The 20,890-nt window shown below is 39.8% G+C and overlaps 1 protein-coding gene across 3 annotated transcripts in view; it reads right to left on the reverse strand.

Annotated features, from left to right (window-relative positions):
• The window catches only part of RGS7BP (regulator of G protein signaling 7 binding protein), a 101,987-nt gene that overhangs the window by 20,038 nt on the left and 61,059 nt on the right, over positions 1–20,890 (reverse strand). For all 3 annotated transcript variants that reach the window (XM_032404345.1, XM_032404347.1, XM_032404346.1), the window contains exon 4: positions 6,115–6,262. In XM_032404345.1, the coding sequence (XP_032260236.1) occupies positions 6,115–6,262 (148 nt within the window). The remainder of the gene's footprint in view (positions 1–6,114; positions 6,263–20,890) is intronic.

The following is a 20,890-nucleotide window of genomic DNA, read 5'->3' on the forward strand; positions in this document are numbered from 1 at the left end:
GATATGTTACCTCTACGCCCACTTGGTTGAGTTTTTATTAAAAATGGTGTTGGATTGTGTCAAATGCTTTTTCTTTTTTTTTTTTTTTTAAGATTTTATTTATTTATTTGACAGAGAGAGACACAGCGAGAGAGGGAACACAAGCAGGGGGAGTGGAAGAGGGAGAAGCAGGCTCGCCGCAGAGCAGGGAGCCCGATGCGGGGCTCGATCCCAGGACGCTAGGATCATGACCTGAGCCAAAGGCAGGCGCTTAACGACTGAGCCACCCAGGCGCCCCTCAAATGCTTTTTCTGCAGCTATTGAGATGATTCATTTTGTTAATGCGGTGTGTCGCGTTGATTGATTTGCAGATGTTGAACCATCTTTGTATCCTTGGAATCAGTCACACTTGATCATGGTGTATGGTCCTTTTATTTTATTGTATTCAGTTTGCTAATATTTTTTTGAGAATTTCTACATTAATATTCATCAATGATATTGACCTACAATTTTCTTTTTTTGTGATGTTCTTCTCTGATTTTGGTATCAGGGCCATGCTAGCCTCATAAAATGACTTTGGAAGTGTTTCCTTCTCTTTAATTTTTTGGAAGAGTTTGAGAAGGATAGGTATTAAATCTTGGAATGTTTACTAGAATTCACTTGTGAATCTGTCTATTCCTGGACTTGTGTTTGTTGGGACATTTTTGATTACTGATTCAATCTCCTTACCAGTAATCAGTGTGTTCAGATTTTCTATTTCTTCATGATTCAGTCTTGGAAGAGTGTATGTTTCTAAGAATTTATCCATTTCTTCCAGATTGTCCACTTTGTTAGCATATAATTGTTTGTAATAGTTTTTATGGTCCTTTGTATTTCTGTGATGTCCGTTGTAAATTCTGCTCTTTCATTTCTGATTTTATTTATTAGAACCTTCTCTCTTTTTTTCTTGGTCTAGTCTAGACTTCTCTAGTCTAGATAAAGGTTTTTGAGTTTCTTTTATCTTTTCAAAGAACCAGCTTTTAGTTTCATTGATCTTTTCTATTAATTTTTAGGTCTCTATTTCATTTCTTTCCACTCTGTATTTATTATTTCCTTCTTTCTACTGAATTTGGGCTTTGCTTGTTTTTTTTTTTCTCCCTAGCTCCTGTAGGTGTAAAGTTAGATTGATTATTTGAGATTTTTCATGCTTATGGAGGTAAGTCTGCTATGATTTTCCCTCTTAGATCATTTTGCTACATCCCACAGATTTTGGTATGTCATAATTCTGTTTTCATTAGTCTCTCGGTTTTTTTTTTTTTTATTTTTCATTGACATCTTTGATGACTTGTTGGTTGTTTAAAAGCATGTTGTTTTATCTCCACATTTTTGTGTTTTTTTCCAGCTTTCTTTTTGTAATTGATTTCTGGTTTCATACCACTGTAGTCAGAAAAGATACTTGATATTTAAAAGTGGTATGTCTTTGGGGCGCCTGGGTGGCTCAGTTGTTAAGCGTCTGCCTTCGGCTCAGGTCATGATCCCAGCGTCCTGGGATCGAGCCCCACATCGGGCTCTCTGCTCCGCGGGAAGCCTGCTTCTCCTTCTCCCACTCCCCCTGCTTGTGTTCCCTCTCTCACTGTGTCTCTCTCTGTCAAATAAATAAATAAAATCTTTAAAAAAATAAAAATAAAAAAAATAAAAGTGGTATGTCTTTTTGTTGGATTGACCCTTTTACATTATGTAATGCCCTTCTTTGTCTATTATTACAGTCTTTGTTTTAAAGTCTACTTTGTCTATTATGAATATTCCTACACCAGCTTTCTATTCATTTCCATTTGCATGAAATATCTTTGTTCATCCCTTCGAGTTCAGTCTGTGTGTGTCCTGAAGTGAGTCTCTTGTAGGTAGCATACAGATGGGTCTTATTTTTATGTATCCCTTCAGCCACTCTATGTCTTTTGATTGGAAAGTTTAGTCCATTTACATTTGAAGTAACTATAGGTAAGTAAGTATTGCCATTTTGTTGATTGTTTTCTGGCTGTTTTTGTAATTCCTCTCTGTTTCTCTCTTTTGTCTCTCTTACCTTGTGGTTTGATGGCTCTCTTTAGTGTTTTGTTTAGATTCTCTTCTCATTTTTTTTTTTGTGTGTGTGTGTGTGTGTGTGTGTGTTTTCAAAGATTTTATTCATTCATTTGAGAGAGAGGGAGACAGAGAGAGCACAAGCAGGGAGAGAGGGAGTGGGAGAAGCACTCCCTGCTCAGCAGGGAGTCCAATGTGGGGCTTGATCCCAGGACCCCAGGATCATGACTTGAACCTAAGGCAGATGCTTAACTAATTGAGCCACCCAGGCACCTCTTTGTGTTTTTATGGTAAGTTTTTGCTTTGTGGCTTGCCACAAAGTTCACATGTAAGTTCCTATGTATATAATGGTCTGTTTTGAGTTAATAGCAACATTCCAAAACTTTACATTTCTTCTACCCCTGCCATTTTATGTTTTTGATGTCACATTTTACGTCTTTTAATTTTATGCATTCTTTAATTCTTGTAGTTTCAGTTAACTGTATTATTTTTGTCTTTAAACCTTCATAGTTGCTTTATAAGTGATTGATTCACTACTTTTACTATATGTTTACCTTTTCCAGGAGGATTTCATATATATTTCCCTGTTATTAATTAGTGCCATTTCTTTTCAGTTTAGAGAAGTCCCTTTAACATTTATTGTGATGCTGGGTCAGTGGTGATGAGCTCCTTTATAGCTTTTGCTTATCTGGAAAACTCTTAATCTCGCCCTCAATTTTTTTTTTTTTTTTTAAGTAGGCTCCACACTGAGTGCAGAGCCCAGTGTGGGGCCCGAACCCATGAACCCAAGATCAAGACCTGAGCCTAGATCAAGAATCGGACACTCGACCAGCTGAACCACCCAGGATCCCCTCTCCCTCAATTTTGAATAATAACTTGCTGAGAATTCTTGGTGAAATTTTTTTCCTTTCAGCACTTTGAATATGTTATGCCACCCTCTTCTGGATTGCAAGATTTCTGTTGAAAAATCTGCTGGCATACTTATGGGGTTTCTCTTGCTGCTTTTAAGATTCTCTCTTTAACTTTTATAATTTTTTTTTTTTTTTAAGAATTTATTTATTTATTTGAGAGAGAGAATGAGATAGAGAGAGCATGAGAGGGGGGAGGGTCAGAGGGAGAAGCAGACTCCCCGCTAAGCAGGGAGCCCAATGCGGGACTCGATCCCAGGACTCCAGGATCATGACCTGAGCCGAAGGCAGTTGCTTAACCAACTGAGCCACCCAGGCGCCCCATAATTTTAATTATTATTAAAATTACCATTTTAATTCTAGTGTCTCTTTTTGTGGATCTCTTTGTTTCATTTTGTTCAGGACTTTCTGTGCTTCTTAAACCTGGATTTCTTCCCTAGATTAGAAAAGTTTTCAACTATTATTTCTTCAAATAAGTTTTCTGGCCTTTTTTCTCTATCTTCCCTTTCTGGAATCTCGATAAGGCAAACATTATTCCACTTGATGTCTCAGAGGTCCCTTAAATTATCTTCATTCTCTACAATTCTTTTTTCTTTTTGCTCTTCTGCTCAGGTGACTTCTATTGCTTTCTCTTCTAGCTTGCTGATCAGATTTTTGGCTTCATCCAGTCTGCTCTTGAACCCCTTCAGTATACTTTTCAGTTTAGTTATTGTATTCTTCAGCTCTGTAACTACTCTTTAGAACTTTCTTATATTTACTGTCTCTTTGTTGAGTATTTCCATATTCATCCATTCTTCTGAGTTCACTGAGCATCTTTATGACTATTACTTTAAACTCCTTATCACATAGGTTGCTTATGTCTGTTTCATTAATATTTTTCTCTGATATTTTATCTTGTTTTTTTGTTTGAAACATAATGTTTTGTTGAAACACTTTGTCTTATTCTCTGTGTTTGTTTGTATGTATTAGTCAAATTCACTACCCCTTCCAATATTGGAAGAATGTCTTTGGGCAGGAGAGGTCATGTGGAACCCAGATATGCAATCCCCTCTGACCACCGGAACTAGGTGCTCAAGGATTATCCTCAATATGGACTGCACACACCCATCTGCTGTGGCAGGGTTGTATCTGTGGTATGGGGGTGGGTGGGATTGGCCCTTGGTCTGGCTGTGACATGTGGTTTTGCTCTGATGGTGTGTGGGATTCTCACCTGAGCATGCCCACCAGCTCTAATAGGTTAGAGGGATAGTTCCAAAATGGTGCCCACCAGCACCAAACTTAGCAAGGTAGGGAGAGGTCACATATATATTGGCTGCCATTGTCTCTGTCTCTATATAAGGTCCCAACACTTTCCTGCCTCTCTGGGAAGTGCTTTAAGATTAGTAAGTTGGTTTCCTTCACATACGATCTAGGAACTTTTCAAATTCATGTTTTTGTGCTGGGTCCCAGGGCAAGCAAATCTGTGCATGAGTCCTTAAGAGTGGGTTCTCCATTCCCTTCAGTTTTATAGTTATCCTGGATATAATCCTCATTGGCTTTCAAAGTCTGGCATTTAGGGGGTCTCATATCTCTCATGCAGGGCCTAAGGGTTGGAAGCCTGACGTGGAGCACAGACCCCTCACTTCTTAGGAAAAAGTTCTGTACTTTTGAGACCCTTCCTGATTGTGGATCCCAGCACTTATGGTGGAGTCTTTTTTGGCAAGGCAGGGTCTTTGCTTCTCCTACCTATCTCAGTGCTGTCCTTTTTGTCCTTTGTTGTGGAGGCTCTGGTCATCCAATTTGCTGGTCTTTTTCAGAGGAAATTATTATTGTATATTTGTTGGGTCCATGGGAGGGAGTGAGTTCACATCTTATGACACCATCTTGAACCTAACTGCACCCTCTCTTATTTTTATTGCCAGCCATAGCTTGCTTTCTTACAAGCTCAAAAGGCTTAGATATAGTTGCTGTGCAAGGTGCCTGAAAGGGAAAATGTCTTTGCTGATGGATTATGCCCTGATCATGGCACTCTGGCAGATATTTCTTCCTGGGAATAGAGCAAAGCATTTTCTATTTCATAAATTAAGATAAATCATTCCCTCACCATTTGTCTATAGCTGTATCAGACCATGCCAAACAGCTTTATTGTTTGAATTGTTAGATTTCCAAGCTTATACAAAATCCAAGTTTTATTAATAGCACATAATTACCACATGCTTCAATTTTCTATAAACACAGAAATTCAGTAATTAGCTTTAGAATTATATTACAATATGAAAGTAGAACCACAATGGCTATAAATGCCATTGTGTGTTACATTTCTAAAAATAAAAAAATAAAATGTTCATTATCTTGTCAATGATTCAACTCCACACAAAGCACTCAGTGGAATTGCCCAGTATTCATTCAACTCCTTTGTGTCAGCTCTAGGGACATTAGTAGCAAAGGACATGAGATCACTATGAAGGCCAATAAACAAGGGCCTCATCTTCCTGCCTCACAGAATGGCATTTTTAGCATCTAGATGAGCCATGGCATGTATTATTATGTTATTATTGCTTCCTTTCCCCAAATGAAATTGAATCACTGTAGAATCACTTCTCAAGAAGGAAACTCCCTCTCTATCAGTGAGCTACTGCTTGTTAAGACAAATGCATTAACTTGCTTTGATCACTAAGGGGCCATCAGCTACATTCTGGGAAAGCAAGAGAAGGGAGCTCTATGAAAAGCTGTCAACTGGACAGAATGCTTAGCCTCTGACTGACAGCTCAGCAGGCCATTCCATACACCTGAAATGCAAGAATCTACTGTTGACATCTTTGCATGATTTTGGATTCTCCTTTAAACAAATGGAAATTTTGGTCCCTAGCCCAGTGGGTGAGCTCTGATGGTATATAGATTCAACTTTCTCCCTTCCCAAGGAAGCACACTATTTTCATTTCCATGGAGACACAATGTGGTAGAGTGGGATAAAAAGAGGCTTGGGAGCCTGTGACTACTGGAAATTCTGCTAACATTCTACTGCAGGATTTAGACTCCTTACCTTCTGTTGCCTCAATTTTCTGAGATTTCTAAAATCTGAATCTGAAAGACAAAAGCTGAATCTGAAAGAGAAAAATCTCAACTTTTATAGCCCTTAAGAGTATTAACTGGAGGAATACTGGAAGTCTATTTAGGGTTACTTCCCACTTACCTTTCAGTGTTCTCGATGTCTGTGGAAACCTGCCAGGAATGTTGCTGAATATCTACAGGGGATGATGAGGAGTCCTCTAGAGCAGGTGTTTCAGTACTCTCCTCAATTTTGCAATCCAAACTCTTGGTTCCCCCACCAGGCTCCTTTCCTAAGTTGGGGGTGGTGGTGGGGGTGTTGGTAAAGAGAAAAAGACAAGAAATCATAAATTCAAGTTCTTTAGCCAAGATATCATTGCAAGGATTGTCTGTGCTTTGAGTCAGAGGCTCCATTAACCCCAGTTACTTTCTGAATACTAAATACAATACCAATTCAGTTGTTTCTGAATAACATGAATATAGATATCTCTATCTCTAGCTATATAAATATATGTACTTGTGTGTTTAGCATGTTTCACAAGATAGTTTGTAGATCCCAGTTTGTAGATACCCAAGATCAAGGTAAAAGTCAGTCTTTGATGGAGTACGGGGACTCTATAATCCATTCTTAGTGAGGTAGATCAGGTCAGCTTGAGAGGGGAGTTTCAGCCTATGAAATCGAGCTGCTTTTTTGTTCTTTGATTCAAGGGCAACTAAGACGGCCAGAAGCAGGTGACACCCAGCAGGAAGAATGGGAGCTCCTGCCCTTCTCTCTGACTCTGACACTGTCTTGGATTCATATCCCTTAAACAAATAGAAGTTTTGGGACCCAGTATGTGGAAAGAAGTATTATCTTAGAATGTAGGAAACAGGAGATTGTGGACTTGCCTTCCATTTCCTTGGCTTTCCAACCTCCTTCCGTTTATCCTTCTATGAGGAAATAGTTCAGCCTCAAGATCCAGACTGGCTCTGCTGGGACCATAAAGTGCCATCGACTAAAGTGCCATGTACTTCCTGGGTAGCCATCCACAGCAGTGCACTGCCAGTCCAAGACTTGTATTTACCATGCCTCATCTCAAGTGAATAAATCAGTACTTTCCAGAAACAAATCTCCAAATTGGTTCAGTAATAAATTCATATGAAAATAAATGGGAGTTATAATCTATGGCCCAGATATCGTCTGTTAACATCTTTTATTTAGGGGCGCCTGGGTGGCTCAGTCATTAAGCGTCTGCCTTCGGCTCAGGTCATGGTCCCAAGGTCCTGGGATCGAGCCCCCCGCATTGGGCTCCCTGCTCGGCGGGAAGCCTGCTTCTCCCTCTCCCACTCCCCCTGCTTGTGTTCCCTCTCTTGCTGTGTCTCTCTCTGTCAAATAAATAAAAAAATTAAAAAAAAAAAAAAACATCTTTTATTTGGCCTTGAACATTGTCATTTGCAAGGGTGTGTCCTGGTATCATGGGAATGGCTTATGAAGCGGGAGATCTGAGTTTTATCAGTTGTTCCTTCACTCTTTGATTCATTTATTCACTTACAAACATTTCCCGAGTGTTAGCCAAGTATCAGGTACTGGGCTTGATGCTAGATTGTTTCTTTTACTCTTTTATTCAGTGTTATTTGTAGTATGTAGCTGCAGCTGTAGAGGAGTTGTTAAGAATTTGTGATAGCCCATATCATTGAATATTCATGAGATAGCAGCTACACCAGGTTACCTCTTAGCTCAGTTTCCCTAATCCTGATGTGTGTTTTGCATGGTTAAAAAAAAACAATATAGGGGCGCCTGCATGGCTCAGTCGGTCAAGCATCTGCCTTCGGCTCAGGTCATGATCTCAGAGTCCTGGGGTCGAGCCCCGCATTGGGCTCCCCGCTCGGTGGCGAATGGGCTGCTCCCTCTCCCTCTCCCTCTACTCCTCCCAGCCACTCGTACTCTCTCTCTTCTCTCAAATAAATTAATAAAATCTTAAAAAAAACTCAATATAAACAGAAAAATTAAAGACACTTGTGAACAGGATGGTAAAATCTAATAGGAAGATTTCCCCTTGGATTCCTGACTGAAGGAGACTAGCAAAAATCTCATCCCTGTCATTTCTAACCTATATGGCAGCAACACGAGGAAAAAGAGACAAGCGATTAAGTGGTTATTAACTGTACGCCATTCATCAACCTATAGTAGAAATGGACCTCTGAATTTTCAGCCAAAGCACAAACATAAGTTTACTGATGAGAACTTTTGATCCTTTTGTGTGTACTTTATGCTCATTGATCCTGAGTGATGGAATTGCTTTTCCAATTTTATGGTATACTGTTGGGGTGAAATTTAATTAAGCACGTAATTTAGCATATTACCATTTCACAGTTGGAGGGCACTGACCTCTTAAAAGCAAGTGCATCGCGCTTCCTGGGAGAGTGCAACAAATACAGTCCATCTGCCACCCCCCGCTGAGCAAGGTCCGCCTTAGGATGCAGTTCCACAGGGGTGGCTAAGATCTGAGAGAGAAGCAAAAGGCGGGGGTGGGGGAGTGGGGGGCTCCTTAAACCCAGTCCTCTGCTGCTCAGAACTCTGAAGGATTGGGCCATCTGAAAGCACACATGGTTCCCGTGGTCCTCCTGTGGAGTAGAAATGCCTTGGGGAACACAGTATGGTTTGGGCAGCAAGGGGGAAAGGAAGAAGATACACTTATGGGCTTATGGGCTTTGCTTGGCTTGGGGCCACTGTAGCCCCTGTCCTGTGGTCAGAGCTTTCATTCGGATGAGGACAGGGGAGGACACACTCTTTCTCTGAGTCCTCTCTCTACCTCCCTCATATATATATATATATATATATACACTTTTTACACGAAAAGGCATAAATAAAATCCAATCCACAATCAGTGTGTTTATACTTACTGCCCGTAATACTTCCATAATACTTACATAAGACAAAGATCATTCTATAACCTTTTCAAAGTAAAATAACTGTTCATATATTCCCGAAACACACCTGTGAGCTTGTAATGCCAAGTCATCTCCTCCTTCTCCTCATTTCTCAGTGACTAGTTCTAACTCTGCTAATATAGATGAACAAAAATAAAAACCTTGGATGCTGGGCTTGCAAGATAGTGCTATCAGCTCACACAATCTCTGCAGAATTTTGATCATATTGTATCTTCTCTGGCTGAAACATCTTAAAAAGACAGAAGGGATCAGTATGAATTTAAGGGGTTTTCAATTCCAGAGTATTTGTGGGGTCAAGTTCACTCTGCACGTAGATAATAATTGCTTTCATGTACTCAGCGCATCCCTTCCCAGTACAGAGTCTGTTTATTGCCTTCATGGTACTCGTCTCTTAGAAATTATCTTGCTTATGTATTTGTTAACAAATTAAATACATTTTTAATAGTATATAAATTTGAATATGCTTTTTTCTTGTAGCTCTTTCATATCTCTAATGCTGTGTATTCATGGCTCCTGATTTCTTTGTATACCATCTCTTGAGTTCCACATCTTTAGCTTTCTTGGATTCAGTTTTGTTGCAGCATATCCTCGACTAATTATTTCAGAGCATATCTGTGGAATGCAAAATTTTTTACTCTTTAAGTAACGAAAATACTTTTTTCTTCTCTCTTTCTCTCTCTTTGTGCTCACGCTTAAATTTTAATTGGCTGGATGTAGAAATCTATCTTCAAAGTAAGTTTCTCTCAAACTTGGAAGATACTATGTCCTTATCTTAATGTCCATATCCAGAGTGATTTGTATGTAGCCTGTTTACGGCTCTCTGAAAAATTTTTAGGGTATTATCTTTAAATTTTTAATTATTGAGATGGCTCCCTAAATAGTGTAAGTGTAGCTTCTCTTCATGTTAATCTTTGTTGGCATTTGCAATCTCTCATCTCCCTTTTTTTATTTTGAAAATTTGCAAACCTACTGTAAACTTGCAATAATACAATGGACACCCAGATATTCTTGTTTTACCAACTGTTAACATTTAGCTATATTTTCTTTTATTTCTCTCTCTGTATCTCTCTATATGTATGTATATGTATATAGGTTTCATATATAGAGATTATATGTCTTATATATAACTTATATATATATAAAACTATATATTTAAATATAATTTTAATGACCCATTTAAGAGTAAGTTGCAGTCATTAATGGCACTTTATTCTAAATACTCCAGCATATATCTCCTAAAGAACAAGTATGTTTTCCTCCGTAAGCTCAAAATAATGATCACGCCAAAAAAAATATTTAACTTGGATTAAATATGATTCAATACAGTTTGATACAATACTATTATTTAATATATAGATTATATTCACATTTCCCCAATTGTTTCAATAATGTTTTTTTCTAGCTTTTTTTTAATTGAAGGCTCCGGTTAAGGATTGTGCACTGCATTTGGTTGTCCTTTTTGTTTACTCTCCTTTTATGTAGAACAGCACCCTTGTCTTTTTGTCTTTCACATCATTAATATTTTTGAATGAAGAGTTCAGGCCAGTTGTTTTAGAGAGAGTCTTTCAGTTTGGATTCGTCTTCTTGTTTCTGCATGCGTAGGTTCAGCGTAAACATTTTTCGGCAAGCATATTATAGAAGTGATATTGTATCTTTCTTAGTGCAGTGCATCAGAAAGCTCATAAGTCACTTTGTCCCATTATTGTTAGTTAAGTATTATTGATTGCTTGGTTTCTGCCAAAAGGTTTCATTCCAATGGGAAAAAGGGATCCCCCATTATAGATGTACCCTTTTCCCTTAGTGGTTACTAAGTACTCTATGGAGTGATTCATTGAGATGTTATGGCATTTTCAATTTAAGTATTTCTTTCTTTTAGGTTTGGGAAAAGTTTTTCTATTTTTCTTGGTTATCTACTTCTCTGTTCTCTCCATTCTTTCAGAATTCCTCTTTCTTATTGGAGTCTCTGGAACCATCCTATATGTTTCTTTTCTTTCTTTTTTTTTTTTTAAGATTTTATTATTTATTTATTTATTTGCCAGAGAAAGAATGAGAGAAAGAGCACAAGCAGGGGGAGTGGCAGGCAGAGGGTGAAGTAAGCTCCCTGCTGAGCAAGGAGCCCGACACGGGACTTGATTCCAGGACCCCAGGATCATGACCCTAGCCGAAGACAGATGCCCAATGACTGAGCCACCCAACCTATATGTTTCTTAACTATTCCCCATACTCCACATTTATTTTGGGGGTTGAATTCTGGGAGAATACCTTGACTTGATCTTATAGTTCACTATTTTAGGGTCTAAGCATATTCATTATAATAATTGTTAAGAACTGTGAAGGGTCCGAGATTTTACTCTACCTGTGAGTTAGCCTGCCACAGTCTCATGGATCATGGAAGAAGACTTGAGACTTCTCAGTCAGAGACAGAAACAGTTCATTACTCACAGAACAGCAGTGGCCAGACTATAAGCATTTGTGTTGGTTTCTTGAGTCCTAATTCCCACAGGGAGACACAGAAAGGGCCAGATCACTACCTGTGGAACATGGGGCCGTGTGACAGGAGAGGAACCCTGAGCTTGGGGATCCTGTCTTCTATAAGCATATCTGTCCTTTGCCCCAGAGGGAAACATTTTCATTATACTGAATAGTCAGTATGCCCTGCTCTGGAGACAGACATTATCTCTATTTTCCAAGGCATTTACTAAATAAATATACTTGAAAAGATACTATAAAACAAAGGGCAGTCAATACCTCACTGTGCAAGATGTACAGAAATGCAAGAGACTGGAGGGTTGGCTCCCAATACCAATTAACCCATCTATTTAGTTTTTATTTGATTGATAACATTTTTATCCCCAACAAATCTGGCTGCATCCTTTTTGTTACAGACTATTATTGTTTTATGGGTATGGTAAACTCATAAATCTCTCTAAGAATATCAACTACATATATTTTAAATTCTTCATCTGTTCCCACTTTCAAATTTGTTCTTCAAGAATTAGTTGTTGCATTTGGCATCCCCTTTCTGGCGTGTTGGCTTTTTTATTATTTTTTAAAAATTTGACATCCCTGGATGTCTATCCAGATTTATCTATGAGGATCTCTGTTTGCCTATCATTCTGATTATAGTGTCTTCCTTCTGGTTATTGAGGAGAAGGGACAGGATGTGTGGCTGCAAAATGTGTGTTTCAAGCTTGTCTTCTGGGTGTTTCTCATCTCCAGTGATAAGTTACCTGGGCACTTGGCCTGGTTTTTGGGCCCCCTGTCTACTCAGAGTTTCCTGTTTAAAACTCCTACCACAGCGACATACACTGAGCAATTTAGCCTGGGAAAAACACGGGAGTAATGTGCTCACTTTCTTTTTCTTCTACTGCTGTCTTTATGGAGGCGCAGAGTTATTTCACACTCTGCTCCGCTGCCCCGTCCTGACAGTCACACCAGATGTCCTCCTGGGGCGAGGAGCAGTGATGGTCTCTATTGCTCAGTGTGGGGCAGCCCAGCTTTTTCTGAATGCAATTTCAAACCTAATTTCCCTGACAACAGTTCCAGAAATCCTTCCTGTGATTTGCATTTGTTGATTCCAACTTCAAAGTATTTCTGGAATTGATTTTATTTTTGCAGTAATTTTCTCCTGCTTGAATTTCTTTTGTTTCTTTTTGAGTGTCTTATCAGCTATGGTTTCTCCTGTTCATTTATATCCACCAATCCATTCCCAATAGCTTTGGAGCTTTGCGAAATTCTCCAAAATTTCTGGTTTGTGGAGGGCATCCTTCCTTGTTTTTCAGGGGTATAGAAGACTATACTCTTTAGCTAATCTCTATTTTCTTTTCCTCTTACAGTTAGGAGGGGCCACGTGACAGAGCTACGGCCAATGGATTGTAAGTAGGAGTGATGTATGCCTCTTCCAAATTGGCTCCTAAAAATCTTCCCATGTGATTCCACTTGCTTTCTTTTCCCCTTCTGACCTTTGAATGGATGTGGATAATGGAAAGAGCAACACTGCCCAGCCATCCCAGCTCTGGCATTGGACTATGATGTGGATAAATAATGAACTCTTATTGTTCTAATCTGTCAAGATTTGGTGTTGTTTCATGCAGTAGTTACTCTACCCTGACAAATCTAAGAAATAATATGGATTTTTTTTCATTATATCTTCTGTTATTTCAATGGATTTTCGTACGAGGGGAAATACAGGAATGAGTTCAGTCTCACATCTCTGGACAAGATTTTCCACCAATTAAACTCCTCTTTTGGTGACAGATGCAGAATGAAAGCTGTTCATTCATTCGTTCAGTAGTTATTAATTGGAACTCTCCTCTAGGCACTATGCTAAATTCTGAGGATACAGAGGTGAACACACTCAAGGAGATCAAATCTAGAGAGGACAACAGACAAGAAACCAGGTAACTACCCCTCCATGTAAAAGGTGTTAAAATCTGTGCCATGGAGATGTGTGGAGGACATACTGAGTGTGTATCAGCCCAGCATTGGAGGGCCACAAAAGGCTTCCTGTAGGAAGTCCCATCTCAGTTCTGACCCAGAAACTAGGCCAGATGAAAGGGATGGATGTGAAGTGGATGATATGTTCCAGGTACAAGGAGCAACTGAAAAGAAGGTGCAAGTTCAGGTACCTACAACTAGTTCAAAATGCCTGGAGAGTGGCACGGTAAGGTATGGGGGGGCTGGTGAGGTGGGGGTTGCTACTGAAAGAGGAGGCTGGAAAAATTAGGGTCAGTTCATACATATTCTTCTGAGCTACATTAACGAGTCAGCAGAGGAGTGCTCCACAACCCTGGACAGTGGCCAACTGGAGTTCTTTATCTGTAGCTTCCCTGCTTTGACCAGCTGTCCTCGGAGTGGAGTACCAGTTCTCTAACATCAGGTGGGCTCTCTGCCCTGCTCTCAGGAAAGGGACCAACCAGCTTGCAAATGGTAACTTCAGGTCAATGTTTTACTTTACCCAAGAGAGTGAATATGCATTTAAAATAATTTCTGATTATGAAATGAAAAACTCTGGCCCCTGAAAAATCAATTTCAGGCCTCAGTGAACAAATATTTGCTCAAGTTGGGGACAGAGGTAGGGGAGAGAGTCCGTACGGTACCTTGAAATCATACTAAGCTGGCTTCATCACTGTTAAGAACTAAGACATCAAAAAGTTGGCCACTTTCCTCAGGGCCTTGCAAAGCTTTTTGCCTTCAGCTCCTTTGGGATTACCATGTATTTTTAGCTTGTTTATGGATAATATAATAGGCATGTTTGAGGAAAAGTTAAGGGAAACCACCCATGAAGCACATACCAGTTTGGAAAGCTGGTTATTCTTATATTCGTGAGAAATGGTCAGTTGTTTGGGAGAAATAAAAACACATCTGATTGTGGGGCAGCCTCAAGAGTTCAATAGAGCACCCTCCACCGCAGATATCCTAGGCACTGTCCCTGGCAGATGGGGCTGGGGTCCTTTATTTATAGTGGGAGTTTCTTTATCACACTCGACTTTGACTTTCATCCTCCTGATTTCTTATTTCTCCCACCCTTTTTCTTCTCTATCCATATTTACCTCAATTCCTTTTCCATTTCTCCCTTCCATTCCTTCTTGCTTTCCTGCCCATCTTCAGTCCACCAGTGACACTGGGAAGCACTGTGCTAGACAGTGTCTCTTTGGAGGCCCTGAGTTTGACCTCTGGTGTCTAGCAATGTCAATATTATCCATTTTCGTAAATTTCCCCAGGAATCAAAACAAACCAAACCAGTCTTCTCTGAGCTAATATTATACCACTGCACTATCATTTCCTTGATGATAGGGACAAATTTCCTATGTTCTTTGTACTCCTGACATGGAGTATCTGCTATGCTCAGGGAAGGCTTTTACAACAGTTTCATCCCGATGGTGAACAAGATGAACACGGTATACATGAGATGCATGTATGGAACCTTATCTAGATAGTTCTTCTCACTTTCAAGCATTTCCATAACTGGGAGATACACTGTGAAAAAAATGGAGGAAATGGAGGCTGTTTGTGGGGTATTCCACCTTTACTCCTGTGTTTCTAAAAAGCATGTAATTTACATAGAAATAAGTTATATTAATTCAGTTAGTTGCTTACCTGTATTAAAAAGTCATTTCAAAGGCTTTTCTACACTGTGGTAGGAAGATACTCACAGTGCCATAAAACACATAGTGGAAAATAAAAATGTTATCATCAGCAGAGCCCCTTTCTTACCCATGTACTGGAAAATAAACATTTTCCAATTCAGAAGAGATACAGAACTCTCCTCCTTTCCCCACAGTCCTTCTCTGTGCTCCTTACGGTACTGTAGTCCTAGCACTGCCCCCCAGAGTGTCAGCCATCTTGGTGGCTCCAGGTAGCCGTGTGAGAAAGCAGAAGCACAAGGCACCCCCTCCCCCCGCCCTGTAGCACAGGACAAGAGCAGATAAGGAGATGCATTTGGAGGAGGTCTCTATGAGGCTTTTCCTGCTCAATATCTGGCCCCCCTAAAGTAGAGCAAAACAATGTACAAGATATATTTACTGTATAATTAATTAATTCCAACTTTCCCATAATGGGTATCGTGGCTGAATCATGCTGCCTTTGGATCACAAAAATGCTATGTTTGTTTTATTTTATTTTATTTTATTTTATTTTACTAAATATAATCATTTCTTTGTCAGAATTCTTCACCCAAAGTAAAATATTTTATAAATCATTAAATGTTCTATGGAGTTAACTTTCCCTCTCGTCTTAGAACTAACTCTCCAACTTAGTGTTATTTTGGTAAGAAATTAAATACATAATGGATTTTAGCCATTAAACATGGTATTTTGAAATATTGTACACTAATCATTAAATAAGTCAAATCTATGGAAAAAATTCAACTAATGACACGACTATTTTTTCTTTCTTCATTTGATATGTTCTCTTGCCCTTTTCCAATGTAGCTTAATGGGAAATGGTCTGGTGTGGTGGGACAGTCAGAACTCGGCCGTGGGATTCATGTGCTATGTGACCTTGGGCAAGTTCTCTCTTTCGGCTTTGGGGGAAATAACAGTTGAGGATAAAATGAGGTAGCAGGTATGAAGCACCTGGCTGTAGAAAGTACACAGTGAGTGGAAGCTATTGTTACTGCTGTCATCCTAGTCCTCAACTGACATCTACTTTGACAAAGTGTGGTTAATATGGTGCCCTATTCACTGTTTGGCATATGAAGACCTGCAGAGAGAGTAATAGATGGTACTAGATGACCCTAGTTGTAGATTCCAGAAGGTGGTTATGTTTATATTCTTCAAACAGTCCAAGTTCGTCCTAGGATTGCATTCTTTGCATCAGACACCAGAGTTTATGAGGTTGTTCCCTTCTTGTCATTCAAATCTTAGATTAAATGGTATCTCTTCACAGAGCTTTGACCATCCCTTCTGGGTTAGCCGCCCAGTCACTTTCTAGGATTTCACCCATTCTGTTTTAATTGTGACATTACTGACATTGCACTTATTAGTATTTGGGATTTTTAAAGATTTTTTTTTTTTTTTAATTTTTATTTATTTGAGAGAGAGAGAATGAGAGAGAGCAAGCACATGAGAGGGGGGAGGGTCAGAGGGAGAAGCAGACTCCCTGCCGAGCAGGGAGCCCGATGCGGGACTCGATCCAGGGACTCCAGGATCATGACCTGAGCCGAAGGCAGTCGCTTAACCAACTGAGCCACCCAGGCGCCCAGTATTTGGGATTTTTAGAACATTTGGATTTTTTTTTCTTCTTTCTTTCTTTCTTTCTTTCTTTCTTTCTTTTCTATTTCTCTGCATTAGATTATATACTCCACAATAACAGTGATCTCTTCAGCCTTGATCGTTAAAGTCCCCTAGCACCTAGAACAGCAGCTTAGATATGATAGCTGCTCATTAAATTTTTGTTCAAAGAATGAATACATGTTTCCACGCAGAATTTGAATCATAGTCTGTTTTAAGCTTCGTTCTGCTTCATTTCTTCTAACCTGCTGTTCTATTTTAGTATCAATTGCCTCATTACTTTGGAAAATAAAGCCTTTATTTGTGGCTGTATTCTGTTTTTATGTTGCTTGTTTCTTTTATTGGTTTGGGTTATTTCCTTTCCATTTCTTAATAGGAGGCTTGAATACTTTGGAGTCTTTATTGCTCATATTCTATTCTTTGTCTTGAGTGCATCCTGTTTTTTGCTGGATAGTAGTTCATTAATTTCTCATTATAGCATCTTGAGCTCTCAGCTTCCACTAGATTTTGAATTAAGATTTTTCAACTTTTAACATTCCTCTGTCCTTTCCCTTTGTGATTACAATACCCTCTGAGGACTTGGGGACAATTTTGCTGTAAGCTGGGGCCGAGAGGTGGAGCAGGGTCAGAGAGGGCCACTGACGGGGCAAGGTGAGACAAAAACACAGATGGAAAGCTCAAGTTCACACGTGAAGGGGAGCTGCATTGGAGTGTTCTATGATCTCTGCTCCTTTGAGAATGGCTATGTTGCCAAAATGGATTGAGTGGGGAGAGAACGGGAGACAGGAAAGCCATGGTCAAAATAGCAGGGTCATTCGATTCCTTTAGAAATCTGGCTCCACTTTCCGCCAACAGAGGGAATGAGACCTGCAATCTCATTTCCTCGGGAGGCAGGCAACAGGCACTGATGGTCAATGCGATACATGAACTCACTTATGGAAAAAGATTGCCTACCTAAGTGTGAAGAAGAGAGAGCAACTATTTTGCACTATAAACATAGAAATTACACGCTGTCAAGCAGTGGTCCAATCTATAACTTCAAGTGTTAGAATATGAAGCTACAAAATGACTAAAATTATTCCCATCTGTCATCTTCTCGAAACAAACAATTCTTCAGAACCACATGCTACGTGGTACAACCCAATGCCTTTATTAAATCTGGATTTTACCTCACATTACTGTAATTGACTTTAATTTTGTTGGCCATGAAGAAAAGCATTTTATTGCTGTTTTTCTTCTTCTCCTCCTCCACCACTCCCTCCTCCTCCTCTTCCTTCTTCTTTTTGGCAGTAGCATGATCTTATAAATTATAAAAGATTTCCAAGTAGACTGTACCAATGAGGCTTAATGAGACAGCAAAAATGCAGAAGCATGGTGCATGGAAAGAGCATGAAGCTCCACTGAACATACTGTTAAGGACTAAGGATACTTATAACTGGCTTAATTGGGAGAGGAAAACAATCATCAGTACTAAATTCAAGCTCACTGAAGGAGCTTTAAAATGATTGGAGCCTTATTTTTCCCAGAAAGAAACCATGCTCCTTACTCTTGCAGTGACTGTGTGTGCCCTTTTTCTCCAAAGGGTAAGCTCATGCGTACTCAATGGTAAAACTAAATGTGAAATGGTAAAACTAAATGGTAAAACTCAATGGTAAAACTAAATGGTAAAACTAAATGTGATTTCTAAAGGAATCGAATGACCCTGCTATTTTGACCATAGCTTTCCTCTCTCTCATTCTCTCCCCACTCAGTCCATTTAGTTTTACCATTGAGTAGGCATGAGCTTACCCTTTGGAGAAAAAGGGCACACACAGGACACATTTAGTTTTACCACTGAGTACCACATTTACCAAGGACGTGGCTAACACCAAAGTCCAGTACTTGCTAGACTTTGGTGTTAGCCACGAGGTAACTAGAACTGAAAATAAATTAGAAGTCCACATAAATGTGAAACACTTTGGCTTCAGTATCTAATCTCAACCAAAACCAAAACTGGCCAGACTGGATGACTGGGTTACAATTCCTTCCTTTTCCCTGATGGAAAAGCAATAGTGAAGTAGAGGGGAATGGCCAGCCTGTAACACGCACACAGAGTGAGAGGAAATGAGCTAACCTAGAACTTATCCAAAATACCATTTTTTATCATACATTAGAAGAGACACACCAGAAAGAAATTCTAAGCAGAAAGATACTGAGAGAGTCACAGACTAGAATGGGAGTCACTATTCCTGAGACTGAGGACTATTGATTTCCTGAATGAAGGGACTTAGTGAGATCTTCTAGACAGGCCACCCCCCCAGCTGGAGGCCACACCAGAGATACCACTGTGTTTGGATAAAGAATATGTTATCCCACATCTTAAAACTTGGTAAACAGATTTGTGTATATCTGGTGAAAGGGGACTGCCTCCTGCTGCCACCTCTACCACCTTGCCTGAAGTTTGGAATCACCTACACTTCAGGTGCCACTCCATTGCTCATTTAAAAGCTTTATGGGGCGCCTGGGGGGCTCAGTTGGTGAAGCTCAGGTCATGATCTTGGGGTCCTGGGATCGAGCCCCACATCGGGCTCCTTGTTCAGTGGGGAGTCTGCTTCTCCCTCTCCCTTTGTCCCTCTTCCCCATTCGTGCTCTCTCTCTCTAAATAAAATCTTAAATAAAAGAAAAAAATAAAGGCTTTATATATTTTTCCTTAATCACACATCCTGACTCCATTTCTTAGTAAGTCCCACTGGCAAAGCCTTCTTCCCACCCCTTCCCCATTTCTTGTTCTCATGCAGTAAGACTGCTTAGGCTTGCTGATTCCCCTGTGTCTACTAGTCTGCATAGGGACTTTATGTTTCTAGGACAAGATGCCTGTTATATCTCTTAATTTGCCCAACTCTTTTTTTAAAGATCTTATTTATTTATTTGAGACAGAATGAGAGAGAGAGAGCACATGAGAGAGGGGAGGGTCAGAGGGAGAAGCAGGCTCCCCCCGAGCAGGGAGCCCGATGTGGGACTCGATCCAGGGACTCCAGGATCATGACCTGAGCCGAAGGCAGTCGCTTAACCAACTGAGCCACCCAGGCGCCCTTAATTTGCCCAACTCTTAAACACTCTCTTGTGCTGTGGTCTATGGATATATTTCCTCCTTTTTTTTTTTTTTTTTAAAGATTTTATTTTTAAGTAATCTCTACATCCAAAGTGGGGCTTGGACTTACAACCCTGAGATCTAGACTCACATGCTCTACCGACCGAGCCAGCCAGGCTCCCCTGGACATATTTCTTCCAGTCATTTCTGGCAGTCCATGGTCATTGGAGTCAAGTGTTTCTATTCTTTTTAGTCAGGGCCTTCCAGATTGCTAGTAGCAGATGTAATATACTTATTGTGTATTAGCTGGAGCCTTCTGGACACAGGTTACTTTCCAGTTTCCGATGATACCAAAGAAAAAAAAAACAAAAACTAGTGACATCAGCTGACATTTTCTATGCTGTCCTAACAGTGGGAATATAAACTAGAGAACAAAGCCAGGAGTCGAAATCAATAATTATAGCATTAATCTCTTAGGCGTAATGAGGAAATTAATGGAGAGAATAAAGAAATAGAGAAGTGTAATACAAAAATGGGACCAGAAAAATTAAAAATGATTTCTTTAATGGAACCATCCGTCTCCCAAGAGCTCGTATTTTATCTGGCATTCCAGAAATTTTCAGGGTATTTGTCTGGTGTGTATTTTCATACATGTTTTCTAGTGCCTTATTTTCTCTGGTTTAATGACATTTTCCTTGGGGCCTACTTTTAGTGACTTATTTCCATTTTCAATGTCATTTTTAAACTTTAAATAAGACTATTTTCTTTACAACTAGTTTGAAGATGTCGCACTAATAAGAAAATGTCCTTCTCCTCACTGCCTTACCTCTACGGGTTCTCAGACAGAGGTAACAATCCATAAGACAGTCAGCTCTTGGAGGGGTTTTCTGGAAACACAGGAGGTTTGCCAGGGGTAGATGGGATATACATACTTGAAAAGAGTAGAAAAGAATGGTTTGCTCATTATAGATGGGGATCAGAGAAGGTTATAAATGTATTCAGGTGAAGAAACGTCTCCATGAATTGTTCTTTTAATTTTTGTCAAGCAGCAAAAAAGTAAATTGAGGGGAGTTTCCGATTCAGTAAGTCTAGGGTGGGGCCAGTAATTTGCATTTCTAACAAGGGACGCTGGTGCTGCCAGGGCAGAGGCCAGAGGCCGGCCTTTGGGAACCACAGCTAGATTTCAA

Source organism: Phoca vitulina, unplaced genomic scaffold (genome assembly GCF_004348235.1).
Source record: "Phoca vitulina isolate PV1807 unplaced genomic scaffold, GSC_HSeal_1.0 scaffold6, whole genome shotgun sequence".
Classification (NCBI taxonomy): Eukaryota; Metazoa; Chordata; class Mammalia; order Carnivora; family Phocidae; genus Phoca; species Phoca vitulina.